This window comes from Pongo pygmaeus, chromosome 21, assembly GCF_028885625.2.
Source record: "Pongo pygmaeus isolate AG05252 chromosome 21, NHGRI_mPonPyg2-v2.0_pri, whole genome shotgun sequence".
Taxonomy (NCBI): domain Eukaryota; kingdom Metazoa; phylum Chordata; class Mammalia; order Primates; family Hominidae; genus Pongo; species Pongo pygmaeus.
Window position 1 is genome coordinate 10,619,874 of NC_072394.2, and position 22,328 is coordinate 10,642,201.

At 39.6% G+C, this 22,328-nt stretch overlaps 1 protein-coding gene across 6 annotated transcripts in view; it reads left to right on the forward strand.

Moving 5' to 3' along the window:
- MACROD2 (mono-ADP ribosylhydrolase 2) overlaps positions 1-22,328 on the forward strand; it is a 2,112,402-nt gene that overhangs the window by 1,981,829 nt on the left and 108,245 nt on the right. For all 6 annotated transcript variants that reach the window (XM_054468214.2, XM_054468215.2, XM_054468216.2 and 3 more), the window contains 2 exons: positions 13,601-13,663; positions 17,780-17,848. In XM_054468214.2, the coding sequence (XP_054324189.1) occupies positions 13,601-13,663; positions 17,780-17,848 (132 nt within the window). The remainder of the gene's footprint in view (positions 1-13,600; positions 13,664-17,779; positions 17,849-22,328) is intronic.

A 22,328-nucleotide genomic window follows, 5' to 3' on the forward strand; every position in this document is an offset into this window, starting at 1 on the left:
TGAGGGTAAATTTAAATTCAACACCAGGAGGTCTTAGCACTCCTTGCTCCATACAGTAATTATAGAACTGTGGTTATAGGTAGGAAGACTAGATAATTAGAGTGTTATCAGTAGTCATGGGAGAAGTGACAGGTTCATTACTAAATAAAAGTAATTTACCCTAAATTGAAAATGACAGCTAATGCCTTCTAAAAGCACAGCTCGATGAGAAAGAAACCATGAGGATATTGGATATATGTAGGAGAAGAAGGAATGGCAATAGATCCGAAATCGCAAAATGTATGCAGAAAGGACATGAGGGGGGTTAGAGTTCTTCTTTTGCTTAGGCTGGTCCCGAGGGCCCACAATAGGCTATATTCTTATTTATGACATAAAGAGAACAGATATTGGAAGCAACTGTCTCAGACCATTAGTCAAAATGTACAACCCAGACAAGATCACAAAAGGAAAAAATAAAAAGCTAACAGGGGGTATCAGGAAGTAGCATAACTATATTAAAATTGACTGTTATATGCACATTTTACTTAAGAAAATCTTATACAAAATTTCTAGAAGTTATTCTAGAGGGATTTCTACTGGGCTAATTTTTTTTTCTCTTCATCTCTTTGACCTCATTTTTTATTAAAAGATCTCTGTTGCATTTCTCATGGTCACCATAAGCCAGAATGTCCCCCTTGTTCCCAGACTCCACAACATGCAGTTTTCCCAGGCTGTCAGCTACAGTGGAATGCAGGGTGGCATCAAAGCATGGTGACTGACAGCTTGCCTTTAGCCAGCAAATGATGAAGTCTCAAATCGTAATTCTGCTCCCTGCTAGCTATGGGTGCTTTGGAGAATTGCTGAGACTAGAACAACATTTCTCCACCTAAAAAATAGAATATTCATTATATCTGTATTATTAAGTTGTTAGGAATGTTCTTCAGGATAATTCAGAGCTTTTACAGTAGAGGTCGACACCATTCCTCATTCTTCGCACCTCCATCCAACCACTCACCAAAGCCAGTTGGTTCAATCTCTTGAATCTCTTTTCAGTCCATCCTGTTCTCTCCCTCCTCACCTGCTGCCCCTTTATCTCAGGCTTCTCCTATCTCTTGTGTGGAGTATTTCAATCAATTTCAAGTAGGTCTTTCATGCTATTACATATTCCTACCCCACAAAACAGCCAGGTGAGAGAGAACCCACCCATGGCTCCCAACTGCCCCCGTAGACATGCCTCACTCCCAGCAAAGGGCACAAAGCCCTTTCTAATGTGACCACAGTCTTCACCCGGCTTCAATCCTTCCCCACTCCGTTTGTTGTCTGCTCCAGCCGTACTAAATTACTGTGACTCCCCAAATGTACATGCTCCCTCTCACCTCTGGGGCTTGCTCCCCACCCAGTGAAACATTCCATCTTTCCTCAACTCATCCTACTCCATTTGTGTGAATATTTCCCACTTATATCCATCGTGAAGCACCCGCCATCGGCACTCCCGCCCTACAGGCCCCTCCTAAGTCTTCAAAGATGCCAAAGCCTTTCTCACATAAGAGTTCCTGGACGTGCTCTTCACTCCACCTGGAGTGATCACCCCTCTCTCCCCTTTTACCTCATTCATTCCTACTGATTAATTTTGCTTCACAAGTGCCTTAGGCTTATCAGCTCAAATGCCACTTCTACAGGGAAGTCCTCTCCAATACCCTTGTTTGTTAGAAGCCACCTTAGTAACCTACATTTCCCTTCATTAGCACTTATCATGATTGGGGATACTATATTTGTGTAATTATTTGATTTAAAAATCTCTGAGAGCAGATCCCTCCAAGCACATGCTAAGACAATGATTCAAGGGCCAGCAGTTGATCTGGGGAGTGATTCCCAGGAAGGGCCAGTAGGGAAGCCGTGAAGTGAGATAGAGAATGGGAGGAAACAAAAACAGGTGCATGAACAAGTAGATTGTCCTGTGGGCAGCTGAGACTCAGTCCTGCGGGAGGACTCCGGGAAATAGTGTGGATGTGCCTCCGAGGAGTCCCACTCCAGGGGCGTGGATGCCAGGGTAGGGGTATTAGTTCACCCCCTCCTGTCCATCATTGGTTGAGGGCTGCTTCTGGGATATTAACTCCCCAGCACCTTAGTATTGGCAGGACAAGCATCCTGTTGAGACCAGAAAAAGCCCTCAGGCCGCATATTCAGGAGAAGAAGCCTCTGGTGCACGCAGAAATCAAAGGTAAGTGCCAGGGACAATGGCCAGGGCTTTGACAGCTGTGGCTACAATATCCATCTGTCCCAGGGGACTCAGCTCCACAGCTCTTTTCCCCACTAGTTATCTCTAGAGCAGCACTGTTCAACAGAAATATACCATGAGTTACAAATGCATATGTTGTTTTACATTTTTCAGAAGCCACATTTATAAAAAAGGTGATATTAATTTTAATGCTGTATTTTACTTAACCCAATAGATCAAAGTAGTATCATTTCAACATACAACCAATATGAAAATCGTTCCTTAGATATTTTACATTTTTTTACACTGTAGTCAAAATCTGACATATATGTAACATTTACAGCACATCTCAATGTGGACTTGCCTCGTAGTCCGTGGAGTGCCCATAGCCATGTGTGGCTAGTGGCTATCACAGTGGGCAATACAGCTTTAAAGGACAGAGTCTGGGAGAGACTGAGACCTCAAAAAATACTCAGTGACAAAAGTCTCAGCTGGGGCAGTGCCTCCCCTGAGCAAATTTCACTGACCGCCTCCAGGACTGGAATTAGGTGCTTAACTTAAGAGCACCTGCTGCCCTCCCTGCTTCCTCCAGCACAATGTTAGCTGTACCTAACTGGGTCCTGTGTTCACTCATCTGTCTCCCCAGCATGCTCCTGGAGGGGGTGGGCCCCCAACTTGTTCATTCCTGTGTCTGCAGCACCTGGTGCAATGTCCAGAACAGAGGGAGCTTCCCCAAAGTTTTGCTCGATGATGAATCCATTTTAAGATAAGGTGATTACAGTATCATCTTTAGTGAAATTTTAGTGAAAAGATAAATTCTATACATTGATTTTATGAAAAGTCTATTTTTGTCTCACAAATACTAGTGTAGCCATGAGGGGTTGATTATTCAACTCATGACTACAGAGATTCAGAATTTGGACAATTAACAATGCAATATTAAAGTGGGCTGTTCATAGCCACATGTAATTAACAAAAATAAATCGCAGCATACTTTCTACTTTTACCTGTTAATACTCTAGAGCCTAGACCAATTGTATTAGTCTGTTTTCACGCTGCTGATAAAAACATACCTGAAACTGGGAACAAAAAAAGGTTTAATTGGACTTACAGTTTCATATGGCTGGGGAGGCCTCAGACTCATGGCGGGAAGTGAAAGACTCTTCTTACATGGCGACGACAAGAGAAAATGAGGAAGAAGCAAAAGCAGAAACCCCGGATAAACCCATCAGATCTCATGAGACTTATTCACTATCATGAGAATAGCACAAGAAAGACCAGCCCCCATGATTCAATTACCTCCCTGGGTCCCTCCCACAACACATGGGAATTCTGGGAGATACAATTCAAGTTGAGATTTAGGTGGAGGCACAGCCAAACCATACCACCAATCATTCTCAAAGAGTGGGGCCACACTCATAGCAGCAGCATCACCCGGGAATTGATTGGAATTGCAGTGCTCAGGCCCTGTCCCATCTCCACTGAACCAGAACCCAGCTATTTGTGTTTTAACAAGCCCTCCAAGGGCCTCTAATGCACAGTGAAGTTTGAGGACCAGAACTCCAGATAGAGTAATTTCCAAGTTACTCCTTTAGAAGGAAAGCAGGAGATCTTAGACAACAGCTTCCTGTGCCTAAAATTCCACACACACAAAACATTTGGTTTATCTGCCTAAAGGTGTGTGGTTTCTCTACTTGCAAATTAATTTCATATGAAGTAAAGATAATATGTTGAAATTTATTCTGGTACAATGTCAAATAGCGATTAGCAAAACATTTGACTAAACAAAGCCATTACTGGAAATCTGTAATTTTTAAAGAGAGATAGAATACACATAGACAGCCCTCTTGTTTTTACACTTGTCCGTCAGCTTTGGAGTGGTTGTTGAGTTTTATCATCTATGAGATCATACTGAGGGCAGGAGCATGTTTTTGGAAAAAGTTCATACAAAATCATGGGAAACTCATATATTGCTTTCATCCTGAACTTCAAAATTCCAAATCAGCATCTTAAAAGTTTTATTCCTACTGCTTGAAATAGCATGTCTCAACACGGAAGAAACAAGCGTTTTAAAGGAAGAAAGTGGTAGAAACACAGAATTCGTTTTTGCTTCCCTTGATAATATGGGGCTGCCCACAACGTCAGATATATGTGTATTGAATTATACCTTGGAGAGAAAATAAATTAGGCTATTCAGAGAGCAGGAGACTTTCCCTTTGTGAGTTGCCCCAGACAGACACTTGCACTCACACATGTACATCTTCAATCATTGACTTCCCAAAGAGCCATCTGGACAATGCCAAGTGGAGAATTGAAGCACTTACCCCTTTCATCCAGCAAAAATACCCAACATTTATTCGTATCTACATAGAGGAAACAACTTTTTTTCATTTTTCTCTGGATAATCATCTCTAGCCTCAGTTTCACTTTGTGCAGGCAGACACATCGCATGAAACCTTTCCATTCCTCTCCCTTCTGTCAACTCCTAAAGGGAAAGGCTTTTGTCTTCTGAATAGCCTAATTTATTCTCTCTCCAGCATCTTGAACGTTGTAGGTACTCAACAAACATTAATTGATGACAAAGCTGTATAACAGCTTTTGAATTTATTCATGGGATGATTCTTCTATTTAAAGAACATCTTTATATACTTTCCATTCTTCAGCAAAAAAAAAAGCAAAGAAAAAAATGTTTCATCTTGCCAGTTCTGTATTTAACATCTGCACAGAGCACAGTGTGTGCCTGTTTTAAACAAATGTGTAGGCACACTGGTTATCTAGATTCAGGAATGTAAAGGACAATATAGAGAAATGTAATTTTTAGAAGAAAATTTAACCTTAGGGCTTAATGAAAAAAAAATGCAGTTGCTGTTTTATCAGAGAGAGTGAGAAAGGGGAGAACAAGGAAATCCCATTGTAATGCTATTATGCTAACCTCATTTTGGCCATGATTTTCCCAGTTATAGAGTGGACACCAGGTTATGTGCATATCTGAGAACTGGCATAATTTATCATCAATTCGCGAGCACAGATCAACTAGTAGAATAATTGTGTAGTATAAGTTGATTTCTAACCTCAGTTATACCATGAAGTCATTGGAAGACTTTGGGAACGTTACTTAATTCTCATTTGTTAGTTACTTTTAAGAAACAGCCACAGGAATATATTTCTTATTATTGTCATTCCTTAATAGTTATTGATTGTGTACAGGATGCTTTGTATCTCTGCAAGGCGCTGCAGCTTCCCCAGGGAAGCCCACATTAATGAATAGTGTTTATAAAGTACTTGGAAATCCTTGGATTAAAAACTAACGGTATCAGAGTAAAAGTATTTGTATTAACATGCCATATGTGAGAACCATATGTTATCTATTAAGAGGCTATGTGTGGTATTGAAAATAGCTCTCTGGTGCATCACTTTGTGCTATTTTTATACCAAGATATGCCACGGCAAGTTTTGGTACACTTGGGTCATACCTTCAATGTTGAAATGCCTCAAAATTCAATCCTTCCACAGGTATTTGTTGAGCTCCTTATTGAGCACTTGACTCTCTGCTTACCATTACACAAAACATATGGAAGGCCCAGTGGCACCTACAGTCTCATGCATTTCCTCTCTTTGAACACATGTTATTAAACTGAAGTCCCCGTTAACAGACACACAGGCTTAAAAAATTACAGGTTCCATTTTTCCTCTTCCTTCTACATGGACAATGCTGTTTTGAGACACAATGATAGAGATAGGGCTGACACGATTGTCTTGTCTGTCCTAATGGCTGAAGACTAACCCATGAATCTTGCACCCCTTCTGTTAATGGGGCATGGATGCAGCACTATTTGAGTTTATTTTGGGTAGAACTGGCAGCCAGGAGAGCACTGCCCAGCATTTCCCCAAACTGGCTACACATGCTGCACCACCTTCCCAGAAGGCTGTAGGTCATTAGAGAACTATATTGTAATGAGTTCCATACAAAATCTGCCCCCGCCTGGGGAGGCAATTTCTTCTCTTAGCTAATTGCTCTAATAAGGAGACAATGGCAATGGGTGTATTATCACAAGGTCCTGAGATCTTATGTCAGGGCCACCATCCTTGAAAAATTCTGTTCTAAATGACGTGTGGAACCTCATGCTTCATAAGTAACTGAAAGATCCTGGAATAGAAGATAATTTACCTCTTTTTTTCCTGATTCATTTGTGAACTATCCAGACAAGGCCAGGTAAGGCAAGAGTGTATTTCATTAACTGGAGAATATTTATTGAACCCCTACCAGGTACTTAGGAAACATTGTTTCACAAAGCAGACAAAGATCCTTGCCTCAGTGGAGCTTACATTCAAGGAGGGGCAGGAACACATAAACAATGAACATGATACCTACCTAAATTAGAGGATATGATATATTAGAAGATGATGGACAATTGAAGAACCAAAGAGAAAAAGTTGATTGGGATAAGAAGGATGGAGTGTGTGAGGGTGGGGAGATGATGCAATTTTAAATGGAAGGTTCAGCACAGATCTCATTGAAAGGGGACATTTAAGCACTAACTTGAAGGGGCTGGAGAGAAAGCACTCCAGGTGGAGGGGTCAGGCAATGCAAAGGCCTGGGGAGAAGAGACCCCAGTGTGCTGGAGGAACAGCACAGAGGCCAGCATGGCTGCAGTGACTGAACCAGCAGGATACTAGGAGAGAATGAATGAAGGCAGAGAAACAACAAGGGTCCCCACCACGCAGGGTCTTGCTGCCATCAGAGCATTCAAGCAGGGGAGTGGTATGAGCTGCCTCACGCTTTAAAACAAACCAGCTTCTAGGCGAGAAGAGGTGTTGAGAACAAGAACTGAAGCAGCAGAACACATCAGGAAGCCACTGCCACCACCCAGGAGAGAGGGGATGGAGGATGGCCCCAGCTGACACTGGCGAAAACAAAGGGGTCCTAACTATTAATACTTGTGCTCCCCACACTTCACCATTTGATTTTTGGGAACCATTAGTTGAGATCAAAGACACATGAAATGTTTAAACGAATCCACAATTTAATGAAGTTCAAGCAGAAGCTGAGATAGATATTATACTTCATCTGCATAGAGAACTGAAATATGATTCAAGGAAAAAAATAATTACGCTTTGCGGGAAAATGAAATCTCCCTCCTAATCCCTTGACATGTGTTTATGGAGCCCTTAACAGATAAGGCTCTGCTGGGTGCCAAGGACATCACAGAAACAAGGGACATCTCTCTGCAGAGGGCTTACGGCTTAGCTCTTGCAGGTGAGCAGAGGTCTCAGGAATCTGCAGGGCAAGAAAGAGAGACTCCAGGACTTGGCATGATCTGGATCAGTGTTTAAGTCTCAGCTCTGCCACGAACTGTGTGACTTCAGGGAAGTGACTTTGGTCTCCCACAGCCTTGATTTCTTCATCTTTAAAAATGGAGATAAAGTCGAATACGATGGTATGACGTTCATGGTTATGTGTGTGAGGTGTGTGAGCGTGTAAAGGCCTGGTGCAAAGGAGACATCTATAGGAAGCGGCAGCTATGACTCCTGCTAGGTGGAGACTATTCACTGCACACCTTTTTATCTGCACTAAAAGATGCACATGAGGCTTTTCATTAAAACAATGAGGCAGCCAACGCGGAAACTTCCCTAAGAGTAAGCTATTAAAATAGATCAATCAGCTAATGACACCTCCAGAATCAAATTTGTAAAGGTTTGGAACTAACCTTCCCTCCCTCCTTTCCTTCCTTCTTTTCTTTCTTCCTAAAGCCATTAAGCAGGGCTGAGAAAAGTAGGTGTTTGCATTGGAGGGAGGATGGTGGTGAGGGAGCACAGAGTGTGGACAGAATCAGAAGGGCTTCTCTGTCCCAGACTACTGTGAACTAAAGAGACACAACAACTGAATGCTGTATGATCCTAGATTGCTATTAGGTTATTCTTGAAAATTGGCAAAACACAAATGTGATCTGTAGCTTAGATAGTAGGAATGTCATCTATGTTAATCTTTTGATCTTGATGGTTGTATTGTGGCTATGAAAAAGAATGTCCTTGTTTGTAGAAAATATATACTAAAGTATTCAAGTCTGATGGGCATGATTAGGACGTGATTATGTCTGCAACTTACTCTCAAATGGTTCAGGAAAAAAATAGTTCTTGTCCTGTTCTTGCAACTTTCTGTTGCTTAAAATTATTCCAGAATAAAAATACCTTTAGCAATAAACACAGAAGTTTAGAGTTGTGGCACTGCACTCACTTCATATGAGTTCCAGAGGGGTTTGATTCTCAATATTTGTTGTGTTCAATGTTAACTGAATTAATCCAGATGAGATTATCATTTCCCACATTTTTGCTGATTCATAATTTACATATCTTACCAGACAATAAATAGTTACATTTCTAAGTAGGCAGTGGTAAGCCCCAACATCAGCTAAGGCTGGGTTGAAACAGTCCCCTGCTGCCATCACTTGCTAGCTGTGGAATCTTAACACGCCTGTGTCTCAGTTGTCTCATCCATGAAATGCAGATAATAATACCTGCCTCATGCAGTTGTTATGAGAATGAAGTTTGATAACCTTTGCAAAGCATTTAGACACTGAGTGGAACATATGCAATGTTCAATAAGTGTTAGCTGGTATTAGCTAATATTATTCTGTTGCTCATAGAGCTCTATAGTTAAATAAACCATAAACATCATTATATCGACGGCAGTGCAGACTCTTTAAGAGCATTCCTCTGTTATATCGGCTAATTTTACTTTTCAAATATGTACCTTCTAGAGAATTTTTGGAACATATGAGATGAAAATATAGATGGGGAAAAACAAAATTAAAGACTAGATTTTTTTATAAGAGAGTGCTAATTTTTTTTAAAGTTAACTTAAAGCCTTCCTGAGCTGACAAAAATAAACATATGTGAGTTAATCAGCTATTGCCATAATAATGCTGTGCAATAAATCACCCCAAAATGCAGTCCCCTACAACAAAAATATTTATTCTCGTGCTCACAGGTCTGTAAGATGACTATGGTTCAGCTGATGTAGGCTGGGCTCAGTGGGATGGTTCTACTGCAAGCTGTGAGTTGCTTGGGCTTGGTTCCAGACTGTGACTTGGGTTCAAACTTGCTCCATGTATCTCTCATCCTCCTTAAGCCAAGAGCTACAGGGGCATCTTCTTGTCATGGTAAATGTCAGGAACACAAGCAACAAATCCTTTCATGCGGCACATGTAAATCCTTTGCTCACATTCTCTCCACTAGCATTTCATTAGCTAAATTAAGTCCCATGGTCAAGTCCAACATCAATGGCATGGAAATATTCTCTGCTCACAGTGGGAGGACACTGATTTTATATATATATATATAAAATATATATATATTTTATATATATATAAAATATATATGTATAATATATATAATATATGTATAAAATATATATAATATATGTATAAAATATATAAAATATATGTATTATATATGTATTATATATGTATAAAATATATGTATTATATATGTATAAAATATATATAATATATGTATAAAATATATATAATATATGTACAAATATATATTTTATATATATACACACACACACACACACACACACACACAATCTTATTATAGGGGACTGAAGAATTGAGACCAATAATCTAATCTGCAAAGCACTGGTTTTGAATTGTCTATAGTCTGTCTGTGCCCAGAAATCTATAGACCTTTAGAAGAAAAGACAGCAGTATACCAGCAGGAAGTACACATCAGATTGTTTCCCCAGTATAGGGATGGATTTATTCAGACTTATGTCTCCTTTATCTTCCTATCACCATGTAGAGTTCACAAAAGGAACTACAAATATCAGGATAGCAATCCATGATCACGTTGTTGAGATTTTGCCCTTGCAGAACTCTCCCATGTAGAATCAAACAGGGACTGCTTTCTTATCATAGTCACGTTGCAGCAGGAGCCTCTTATTTTATTTCTATAAAATTTCTGAAATGTTCTTGCAAACAGTACACATTCAATAAATATTGGTTGAAAGAGTAGGAGGCAGAGTACTAATATGGGAGAAATTAGAAGGACACAACCAGTAGAATTCTCACAGGTTTCTGTGCTTCTTCAGCATGGGAAAGTAAAGTGTTATATCACATTCAACATAAATGCTGTGGAAATTTATCATCTGAAGTAAATATGTGATCTTAAAGGAATATTAACTAAGAACATTTAGCTTCTATGTGGCATAATTTAAGCTAACAAAATAGCCTCGCACTTCCCTATATTTCTTCGCCGTTATTGTAAGGCTTTTAAAATCCCTTCTAAAAACCTCAAGTTTACACATCCCGCTAGTTAACTTTTTATTGTTTATGTGCCTCCTGTGATGATAGCTAGACAGACAAGGCTGATAAAAAAGAAAGCTTGTCCCTATCAAAGACTTACGGGTAACTGTGTTAATGTGCCTTGCTTTTTCTACCAGTGGAAGTCCCCTATTTCACTAAGAACTCACCCATTTGCAGCATTTAAAATGGATGGAAAGTTCTAAGCCAGCCAAAATGTCCTTCTAAAAGAATGAAATGAATGTTAATCTAATTGCCCAAGAATGCATATGCTGGGCTTGGAAAATAAGCCTTCTACATTGGTTCCCCCTGCTGGATTTGAGGATGCACTGTCTTGAAAATTGATGAAAGCAATATACCTGGACCTTTTAATCTGAGGACATGTTACTGGAATGGCAAATCCAGCATTCTTCTAGAAAGCATTTGCTCCGTGATAAACGTGCCAAGTGTTTCTTGAGTTTGCTTCCCAAGGGCAGAAATACTGCAAACAGAAAACTGTGCTGCTGAGACTCAAAGTAGAAAACAAAAGCATGCCACTCAGATGTCTGCTCTAGGGAGGGGGGTAGCACAAAAGGAACTAAGGGTGAAAACCCAGAAGCAGTAGACTAGGTAAACTGCCAGACTGGTTGTTACTATTAGAAAGCTGGATTTCAGGGTCTGACCATGGATTTCCTTCTTATGCATTTACAACTATTAGAACCAATTCCTCACCTTTCTGTAATTTCATTGCTGTTTTTCTTTCCCTTCTTATCTTCCTCTCTTCATAAGAAATCTCCCTACCCCTACTCTGTAGAAGATGTGGTAACCAGACTAATTTTAAAGGAAGCTTGTCACCTGCAAACTTCACGGCTATTGTGAAATGTGTTAAAAGGTCTGTCTTTTGAGGGAGACAGAGAAGCTGGCAGATTTTTCCTGCTCGACTCAGAGTCCATTTGGTGGGAGGAAAGGGACAGATATTGGCTAAGTTTTTGGCACATGCTCCTGCACCAACTTGGCCTTGTTAAGACAGCAAGAACAGCAGAAGTGACTATTTCCTCCCTAGAGCAAAGGCCAATGCTGTTTCCTTCATGGAGAACCAGAGCAGGGAAAATAACAGATAATCATGTAGTACTTGTAAATATGCCATTTAGAACACTGAATTTAAATGGCACACAGAGCCACCCCAGGTTCTCATATTATATTCAGGCCAGGTGTGGTGTCTTATGCCTGTAATCCCAGCAGTTTGGGAGGCTGAAGTGGGAGGATTGCTTTAGGCCAGGAGTTCAAGACCAGCCTAGGCAACAAAGCAAGACCCTTTCTCTCCAAAAAAATAAAAAATTAGTCAGGCTTGGTGGCATGTGCCTTGTAGACCCTGCTACTCAGGAGGCTGAGGTGGGAGGATCGCTTGAGTCCAGGAGTTAAAGGCTGCAGTGAGCTATGAACATGCCACTGCACTCCAGCCTGGACAACACAGCAAGGCTCTGTGTCTATTAAAAAAAAAAAAAAGTAGTTATATTGTGTCCACCATCACAAACGGCACAGGGCTAAGCCAACACAGGGGATCCTGTACGTATATTTATTGACTGCATTCTTCGCCAACCTCAGAGTATCATTCTTTTTTCTTTTTTTGTCCTTCTATTATAAACTTTTTTTCCCATTTAGGTCAAATCTAAATGTTTCCCCATCTGAAACTTTCTTCAATAGGTCGTTTTCCAGAGCTGCAGGTAAAATGCTTCCCCACTGCTTCTGAGGTTCTTGCTTCAGCTCTGCTACTAGTGGCCTCCTCTTGGGAGGATTCTCTTGCTTCAGAATGAAGAGTTGGTAGGAGGAGGAGACAGCAGGTCAAAGCACTCAAGCAAGACAATGTTAAGTGATTCGGTCCTGCTTGTGGGTCAGGAATTTTTAAAGGGCTCAGCTGGATGTCTCTTCTGCTCCTTGTGACACTGGCTGAGGTCACCGCTCAGCTGCATTTGGTTGGCAGCTGGCTGGGTGGAAAGGTTCAAGAAGGCTTGGCTCACAGGTCTGGCCCTTCATGCTCCCCACACATATTTTCTCCCTCTCTCCATGTGTCTCCCTCCATTTGGCAGGCCAGCTTCAGCTTCTTTACAGCATGGGGACTGGCTTCCCAGGGGGAGAAAGTAGAGGCTGCCAGGTCTTGCAGGGTAGCTTGTAGGTCCCAGAATATCACTTCCACCATATTTCATTGGTCTAAAGAAGTTTCACAGCCAGTCAGGACTTAAAGAGAAGGAATGGGCTCCACTCCTTCAGAGACAAAGCATTTGTGGCCATCTTTAACCCACATGAATATAGTTTGGTAACTTCTGCTTCTATTTTCTGTACTTCACTATATGTTTTATACTTTATTCTTATGTCTTTGTATAAATTCATCATTTTTATCTGCTTCATTTTCCAAACCAAAAGCAATTTGGAGACCCTCCCAGCAATGAGTTATAAAATCATGCCTATACTTAACCTTCAAAAAGTTTATTATTTCTACAGACAAATCCACAGATATAGTAGCTATTTTAAGAAAAAATAAAGTTTTAGATAGTTGCTAGTATACAGCCTTCATTGCACCTGACCAGTTATTTTTCAGATAGCTATATAGGATAGCATAAACTCAACCAACATAATCTGTTCAAGACAAAATATTTTATAGCATAGGTATGTTAGACTGCCATATGAAAGTTAAGTGAAAATTGACCTTTTTTTTGCAGCATATATCATACAGAGAAATAAAGGGCAAGAAACTTAGCCAACCTTCCTTACACAGTGCATGTTACTTAAGTCAAGGGAGAAAAGTGGACTGGAGTTGAGGTTTCTATTATATTTTGGGAAATGCCGAGCAAGGAGAGGCTTGTTACCAGGACTGCTGAGTGAATTTTGTTTACTGCAGTTAAACATTTCATCTAGCAAATCATGTGAGAAGGGATGAGTATAAATGCACCTATTTATGTAGATAATTTTTCTGTTTCATGCCTCTGATTCATCTCTCTGCCTGGCTTTATGGGGAATCCTGCTACATTGGTTACAATTAATTTCAGCGCTGCATATTAGCCATAAAGAAATATTTCACAAATTGACTTGATGCATTTTTTTTCCTCTGTGGTTTTCTTGAAAGATGAGAATGGTCCAGAGGAGAAGCAAAGTGTGGAAGAAATGGAAGGGCAGCGCCAAGATGCAGGTAGGCTCAGATTTCTTTTGAGAAGTCACCTAGGCCTCATCTGCAGAGGTGTACAGTAACTTCACTCAATGCTATTGTCTGAAAATGCTTATACATTTCACCAGATGAACTCCAGTGTTCATTCAGGTCTCCCTCAGGAAGCCACCATCTCCGATAACTATGAGTTGACTGCTTTCAAACAGAGTGGCACATTCTCACATCTCATTCACTGGTTCAATTTTCTGCCCTATAACAATTTGCCTGGCAAAGCTCTAAGAGGGACGGGCGAAGGTTGGAAGTGCCAAGCTAGAGCTTGGCTGAGTTAGGTCAAGCTCAAATTAGTACATTTAGCTTGAGGGAAAAAATGAAATAAAAACTGATGAAAGGAAATGAAGAAGAGGCTTGGCCTGTACAGTGAGTAGAATGTTCTTTAGTGTATTGCATTAAATTTTGAAGAGCTATGCTTCAGGTTATTTCTCTGCATATTGGAGGAGATGGTGCGATGGGCCTGACTACCCCACACACAGAGTTCTAAGTAAGATCTAAACCCTTCCTGACATCCCCTCTGTTCACTAAAGGACAGATGTGTCCATTGAAAGTTTATAGATTCCACACTGTAGATTATAAATTGAACATTTTTAAATAAAATAGCACTTAAGGCTCAAAAGGGATTGAAGTCACCTGTGATTTATTATCTCTTCCTATCCATTTTTGTACTCAGTCATGCTCTCCTTTAAAAGAATGATAGGCACAATCATTCACTCACCAACATAACCAGCAAAAAAATAAAAATAAACATCCCTGTTCCCTTTAGTTTCCCAGTTATTCTCCCAATGCTAATAAGCCCCATGGAGGGGCACTTTTGAAATAGTGAGCCCTACTGTTTGCCAAGCACATCCTAGGCCATATGCTGAACTCTTGGAATTAAACCAGGTAGTGTGATAAGTTTTTCACTGTAAACTTCTTACATTAACCTTGGAGATTTTGCTAGGGATCTGGAAGCTTTTATTATTAACCTGGAAGATGGAATTGAAGAAGGCCAATCAGAGAAAGCACTGGAAGCAAGGCAGCAAGGACTTTGTGTACCTGTGACTGGGTCGGCCGGCGTCCTTTGCTGCAAGATAGTCCTTGCAATGAAATGAATTTCTGATGCAGAAAACTGTTGTTATCCAACCCTCCTCCACCCTCAACCCACACATTATGCTCCATAGCAGATGAGTGAAAAGCTGTCACTGTTTTTATTGTTTGGGGCTGACAAGTATTAGTCAACAAACTGCTGACAGCTGAGGCCATTCTGTGACTGGTGAGGTTTCAAAGGTTTTATTCACTCACTACTCTGTCCCGCACTGTTTTTTTTTGTTTTTTTGTTTTGTTTTGTTTTGTTTTTTTGAGATGGAGTCTTGCTCTGTCACCCAGGCTGGAGTGCAGTGGTGCAATCTCGGTTCACTGCAACCTCCGCCTCCTGTGTTCAAGTGATTTTCGTGCCTCAGCCTCCCAAGCAGCTGGGACTACAGGCACGCGCCACCATGCCCGGATAATTTTTTTATTTTTAGTAGAGACAGGGTTTCACCATGTTAGTCTCAAATTCCTGATCTCAAGTGATCTGCCCGCCTAAGCCTCCCAAAGTGCTGTGATTACAGGCGCGAACCACCACACCCAGGCCCAAACTGTCCTTACCGACAAAGATTTTTTCCCATCCCTGTACATACATGTACACACGCACGCGCACACACACACGTATGCATGCACTCACATTTGCCTGTGTTTGATTTATTCATCCTTTTCCCTTTAACCAGTTGAGAACAAGTAGTTTGTAGATTTGAGATCCTTTTTGCCTGTGAGGAGGGAGTGATAGAATGTCAGCCCTCTTCTCCAGCCCTTGAATCTGATAGCGTTATTACCACAATAGGGGCACTTCTCAATGTGAAGAAGAGTCCTAAATGCATCCCTGAGTGACTCCCCTTGCTTTTCCAAGTGAGCTCGCCGGCTGGCACGGAGGCCAATGGCAGAGTCCACGTATAATCCTGGCCAGTGTCAACATGCATTGTTACGTTCACACTGCTCATTTCTTATCCTCCCTAATCAGAGCTCAGAGAAATTGAAGATGTGGTTATGGGTTGTTAAAGCTCTTTTGACCTGCTGGTATTTTTCCAAAATAAAAGTATCTTCTTTTCATTCAATATAATTTCCAGCTTCAATTTTGATTATATAGCTCTGCAGGCCTCTTACACGTCATGAAAAAACACAATCTTAAAACAGTGTAATCCAGCAGTTTTGACTGTTGTCATGATCAGATCAGATCAAAGTTGTAGATAATATTCTTCCAAAAAATTTAACAAATAGATATCAAGGGTTCATTGTGTCATAGGCACCATTCCAGGCACTGAAGAATAAACCAACAACCAATAAAAACAACATCTCTGTTTCTTTGAAATTTATATTCTGGTGGGAGTTCCAAACAATAAACAAATAAAAATGATAACAACATCAATAGTGATAAATGCCTTGCTGAGAAATAAGGAAACATAGAAGGAATGCCCAGAAGGCAAATTTCCATTGTCTGGGTTTGGGACGGACTCTCTGAGGAAGTGATAGTTAAAATGAGATCTAAATGATGAGATAGTGACAGAGAATTCTGTTCCAAAGGACACCTGACCTGCAAGTAATAGTACATGAATCATGGACAAAAGATAGGCTAGAAAATAAGTGATTTGTGATTTGCTTCCAAATATGTGTTAATTTTCATGCGTATATGAGTTATCTTTAGTTCCCTGACCCTGCTACTACATAAAAAACTATGAATATGTGTGTGTGCATATGTACTATGTATATAGTTTATAGGTATAAATATACCATATATGTATAAATATACTATATATAAACTATAGAGTCCATGTAGTATATATACACATATGTAATGTGTGTGTGTGTATATATATATACACATATGTAATGTGTGTGTGTGTGTGTGTATATATATATAGTTTTTCATGTAGTATCAGGGAATATGTATATATAACTATGTACATAACTATATATCACTATTATATATAAGTATATAACTATACATATTTTCTGCTACTACATGAAAAACTATATATACACTATATATATGTATATGTATACTATATATACTCTATAGTTTATATATAGTATATTTATACATATAAACTATATATATACTATATATATACACATGTGCACACTATAAATACTTTTTTCTATAGTAACAGGGTCATAGAACTAAAGATAACTCATATATGCATGAAAACTGATACACATTTGGAATCGAATCACAAATCCCATATTTTCTAGCCCATCTTTTGTCCATAATGTGTATGTATATATATTCCTTTTCCAGTTATCAGGTATTAAACATTGCAAATGATTTTAGCAATCCTACCTGTCTAGATTTACTGTTTGAATGGGAGGGAGTAGGCTAGTTAGCTCTTATCCTGGAGGCCAAACATGACTAGAGTCACTAGGGGCTGATGACACTGAGGAGAGAGAGGTCTACTCTAATGCAGTTCATTGTTGCTCTGAGGGGAACAGAGAGTTCCATGTCCTTAGTTCCCATTTTCCCATTCTGTTCTCGGGTGACATGAAAGTTCCTGGTGGCTTCTGGTGCCCTGTGCCGAACGCTCCCCTTCTTCCAGGCCTCTGTGCTGACAGCCATCAGAGCTGCTCCCTGCAGTTTGACAGCCTGGCATAATGGAGCAGAAGTGCTGTGCTAAGAAAAAAACAAACTTTAGAAACACGCACATAAAAGCACTTTGTAGGAACTTGCAAGGATATACTTTCTTTCACAATCTGTTATCAAGAAAAATAATATGCCATCCTTTGAGGGATGAGGAAGAAACAAAATGCCAAAGGATACTACTAGCAACAAGTGGGATTCTTCACTGAGAAATAGATTGTAGCCCATTGGTCTCTGACTTAACTGAAGGTTTCTGTTTCACTAAGTGTAAAAGAGAGTCCCAAACCACTAGCCCCTTCAAAGAGCATTCAGTGTATTCAAGCATGCGGCAGGCTCATGCTTTCTTTGGTGGAGAGTGGAGGGAGATGCAGGGCAGAAAAGCCACAGCTGGACTTCCGGAAGGATGAACTCTGAGGCAGTGTTTCTTTTCTGCTTTATAGATGGTGTCAACACTGTCACTGTGCCCGGCCCTGCTTCAGAAGAGGCAGTTGAAGACTGTAAAGATGAAGGTATGAGGCCACTAACTACATCTAATAATTGCAGACTCTTAGACTATTTGGGCTTGTTTACATGGAGAAATGAAGCAGCAAGTCAAATATAACTAGGTTTTCTTAAGTGTCTCTGTTTCCAATACAATTGACTATTCCACCTACTCTCTTTTATTGCATACCTAGCCTTTATAGAAAATTTATATATATATATATAACATTTACATTTGTTCCTTTGGAAAATAACTGTTTATGAAATGAGAGAATGATCAGAGAAATTATGTTTAGAGATGTTTATTTAAAACACCAGAATTAATCAGTTCTGCTCTTTACAGCCACTCATCAGGAAAAGGTTTGAAAGAGTGGCATTTGAGGACCACCAACCAGGGGGCACCATTTTTCAAAAAAGAAATGTTTGAAAGGCATCCTTAGAAATGAATCTTTGGCAAGAGCATCATTCTCCATTCTGTCGACAGTTACTCTGAGAAAATGTTGCTGACCCAAGTATTTCCAGAAAAAGTAAAAAAAAAAAAAAAAAAAAAAAAAAAAAAAATTACTTTTCTAGGAGAGAGTTTGAGGAAGGAAGAAGTAGGGAGACATTGATCTGGGGATGCTACAATTAAAAAATATATATATCTAAAGGAAAACAAAATAGTGCTTTTTCTTCTCTCTCTCCTGGTTTATTGGCAAGTCCTCAGATGAAAAAGTAATATAGGCTTACCTTGTTTTCTTGCACTTCATTTTACTGTGCTTTGAAAATATTGCATTTTTTACAAATTGAAGTTTTGTGGGAACCCTGCATCAAGAAAGTCTGTCGGCACCATTTTTCCAACAGCATGTGCTCATTTCATGTCCCTGTGTCACACTTTGATAATTCTCACAATATTTCAAACCTTTTTACTATTATTCTATCTGTAATGGTGATTGGTGATCAGTGATCTTTGGTGTTACTATTATAATTGTTTTGGGGTGCTATGTACTGTGCCCATATAAGATAGTGGACTGACTTAGTAAATGTGGTTCTGAGTACTCCACTGACCCACTATTCTCCTGTCTGTCTCCCTTTTCTCGGGCCTCCCTATCCCCTAAAACACAACAATATTGAAATTAGGCCAATTAATAGACCTACAATGGCCTCTATGTGTTCATGTGATAGGCAGAGTTGCATACTAAATCACACTTTAAATCAAAAGCTAGCTATGTTTAAGCTTAATGAGGAAGGTATGTTGAAAGCTGAGATAGGCTGAAATCTAGGCCTCTTGTGCCTAGTTGTGAATGCAAAGGAAATGTTCTTGAAGGAAATTAAAAGTGCTACTCCAGTGGATACAGATTCTGATTGATAAGAAACTGAAACAGCCTTATTGCTGATAAGAAGAAAGTTTTAATGGTCTGGACAGAAGATCAAACCAGCCATAACATTCCCTTAAGCCAGAGCCTAGTCCAGAGCAAGGTACTAGCCCTCTTCAATTCTATTAATGCTGAGAGAAGTGAGAAAGCTGCAGAAGGAAAGTTGGATGTTAGCAGAGGCTGATTCATGAGGTTTAAGGAAACAAGCTGTTTCCATTACATTAATGTGCAAGGTGAAGCAGCAAGTACGGATGTAAAAGCTACAGCAAGTTATCCAGAAGATCTAGCTAAGATCACTGATCAAGGTAGCTACACTAACCAACAGATTTCCAATGTAGACAAAATAGCCTTCTATTGGATAATGAGGCCATTTAGCATTTTCATAGCTAGAGGGGAGAAGTCAATGCCTGGCTTCAAAGGACAAGCTGGCTCTCTTGTTAGGGGCTAATGCAGCTGGCGACTTTAAGTTGAAGACAATGCTCATTTACCATTCCAAGAATCCTAGTGCTCTTAACAATTAGGCGAAGTCTACCCTACCTGTGCTCTGTAAATGGCACAACAAAGCCTGTATTATAGCACGTCTCTTTATAGCATTGTTTACTGAATATTTTAAGCCCACTGTTGAGACCTACTGCTCAAAAAAAAAAAAAAGATTCAAAATATTACTGCGTACTGACAGTGCACCTGGTCTTCTGAGAGTTCTGACAAAGATGTACAAGGAACATAATGTTGTTTTCATGCCTGCTAGCACATCTAGTGTGCAGCCAATGGATCAGGGAGTAATTTTGATTTTCAAGTCTTTCTATTTAAGAAATATATTTTCTAAGACTGTAACTGCCATAGATAGTGATGTCATCCTCTAATGAATCTGGGCAAAATAAACTGAAAATATGGAAAGAATTTACTATTCTAGATGACATTAAGAATATTCCTGAGAGAAGGCCAAAGATATCAACATTAACAAGGGTTTGAAAGAAGGTGATTCCAACCCTCATGGATGACTGTGAGGGGTTCAAGACTTCAGTGGAGGAAGTAACTAAAGATGTGGTAGAAATGTCAAGAGAACTAGAAGTGGAGACTGAAGATGTGACTGAACTGTAATCTCATGAGAAACTTGAACAAATGAGAAGTTGCATCTTATTTATTTAAAAAAAGAAAGTGGTTTCTTGAGATGGAATCTGCTCCTGGTGAAGACAGCAGGTTTGAGAGTATTGAGTTCAATTTTTTGTTTGTTTTTGAGACAAAGTTTCACTGTTGTTACCCGGGCTGGAGTGCAATGGTGCGATCTTGGCTCACTGCAACCTCCACCTCCCAGGTGTAAGCAATTCTGTCTCAGCCTCCCAAGTAGCTCAGATTACAGGCATGCACCACCACACCCAGCTTTTTTTTTTTTTTTTTTTTTTTTTTTTAAGTAGAGATGGGGTTTCACCATGTTATTTAGGCTGGTCGCAAACTCCTGACCTCAGGTGATCCACCCGCCTTGGCCTCCCAAAGTGCTGGAATTACAGGCAAGCACCACTGCGCCTGGCCTGAGTTCAATTTTAAGATAATTTCTACTGTGGGTAAAATGCCATCAAACAGCATCGCATGCCACAGAGAAATCTTCTGTGAAAGGAAGAGACAATTATTGTGGCAAACTTCATCACTGTCTTATTTTAATAAATTACCATAGCTACCTCAACCTTGAGTAACCAAGTGGTGGCCATCAACATTGAGTGGCCAGTAGTGGCTATCAACATTGAGGCAAGACCCTCAACCAGCAAAAAGATTACAAGTTGCTGAAGGCTCAGATGATGATTAGCATATTTTAGTGATAAAGTATTTTTCAGTTAGAGTACATTAACTGTTTTTTAAGACATAGTGTATCTAAAAATATAACTGATGTCAAATATCCACATAGGCTCTGATAGGAAACCCTAGGTCATCTTAGAGAGACAAATAAATGTGATCAAATGCGATCAGAGTGAAAAGACAGAAAGTGGTGTTCATCTTAAGCAAAAATTTTGGACATACCAGTCATTTAGTTTGTGATTAACATTTTGAAGTGTCATGAAGTTGAGTGGCAGAGTTTAAGAAACATGAAAGAGGAATAATTTAATTTGAATGTGACCATGTTTCAGGCTGAGATTTTTCCTGTTGAGTTGTTTAATTTGGAGATATCGCACCTTCACAGAAGCACACTGTTTGTGATGTTTCTTGATGCTTTTAGGAACTCACACCATTAATTGCTTACGCCAGGATCTGTGTTTTGGAATACTTTTAGGATTTTTTTTAACATAAAACTTTTAATGATGGTAACTCCATGAAGCAGTTCTGTCATGTGTCACAAATGCAGTTCCTATGTAAGACTAAATGTGAAGTTTTATGAGTATTACTGACATAAGCCATTAATATCCATTAACCTATTTACTTAGGGAAAATAGAAATGTTTTGAAATCCACACTAGTATGCCATCTTCTTTCAACTAAAAACAGAATGCCTAGGGTATGATTTTTGCCTTTTTCTTCTGAAATAGCATGTACAGAAAACCACTGTTTTTAGTTGATTATCAGTTCAGAGCTTAGACCAGCTTAGAACAAGTGTCTAATGCTTATGGAACTATCATCTTGACTGATAGATACCTAGCTTAGAAAAAAAAAATCCATTGAAATCCTTCAAGATTGAGGTCAAGATAAGGTTAAAAGGCAGTCATATGTGTTGAGGATTCATTTCAAACATTCTCCATTATTAGCTTTCATGCAGAAATATCTCTTCTCAGTGACATCTGGGCTATTTTAGAGCTCTGCAGTTATAAGATTGCTTATAGAAATGCTCATTACACTCTCCAATTTAAGTGGCAGAACATTTTTGCTGATCAAATGTCCTGAAGAAGCCCTTGCTCTCTTGAGTTTGTTTTCAGACTTTGATCCTGACCAAGCATCTTCTTGGGCTTTAGAATCACTGATATTATGGACAGGTCTTTTTTTCTCTTTCTAATAAAACTCCCAAGGATTTTGAGACTCATTCAGTTATTTCCAGCTTTGCTTGTTAGTGGGCTGGCTTTACATTTGTTATAACCTTGGTTTCTACAGGAAGTTAGCATCTTCTAGGGTGAAAGGATTGAAAACAATCAAATAAAAAATAAGATGACTAATGTCGCTTTGGAGACCAGATA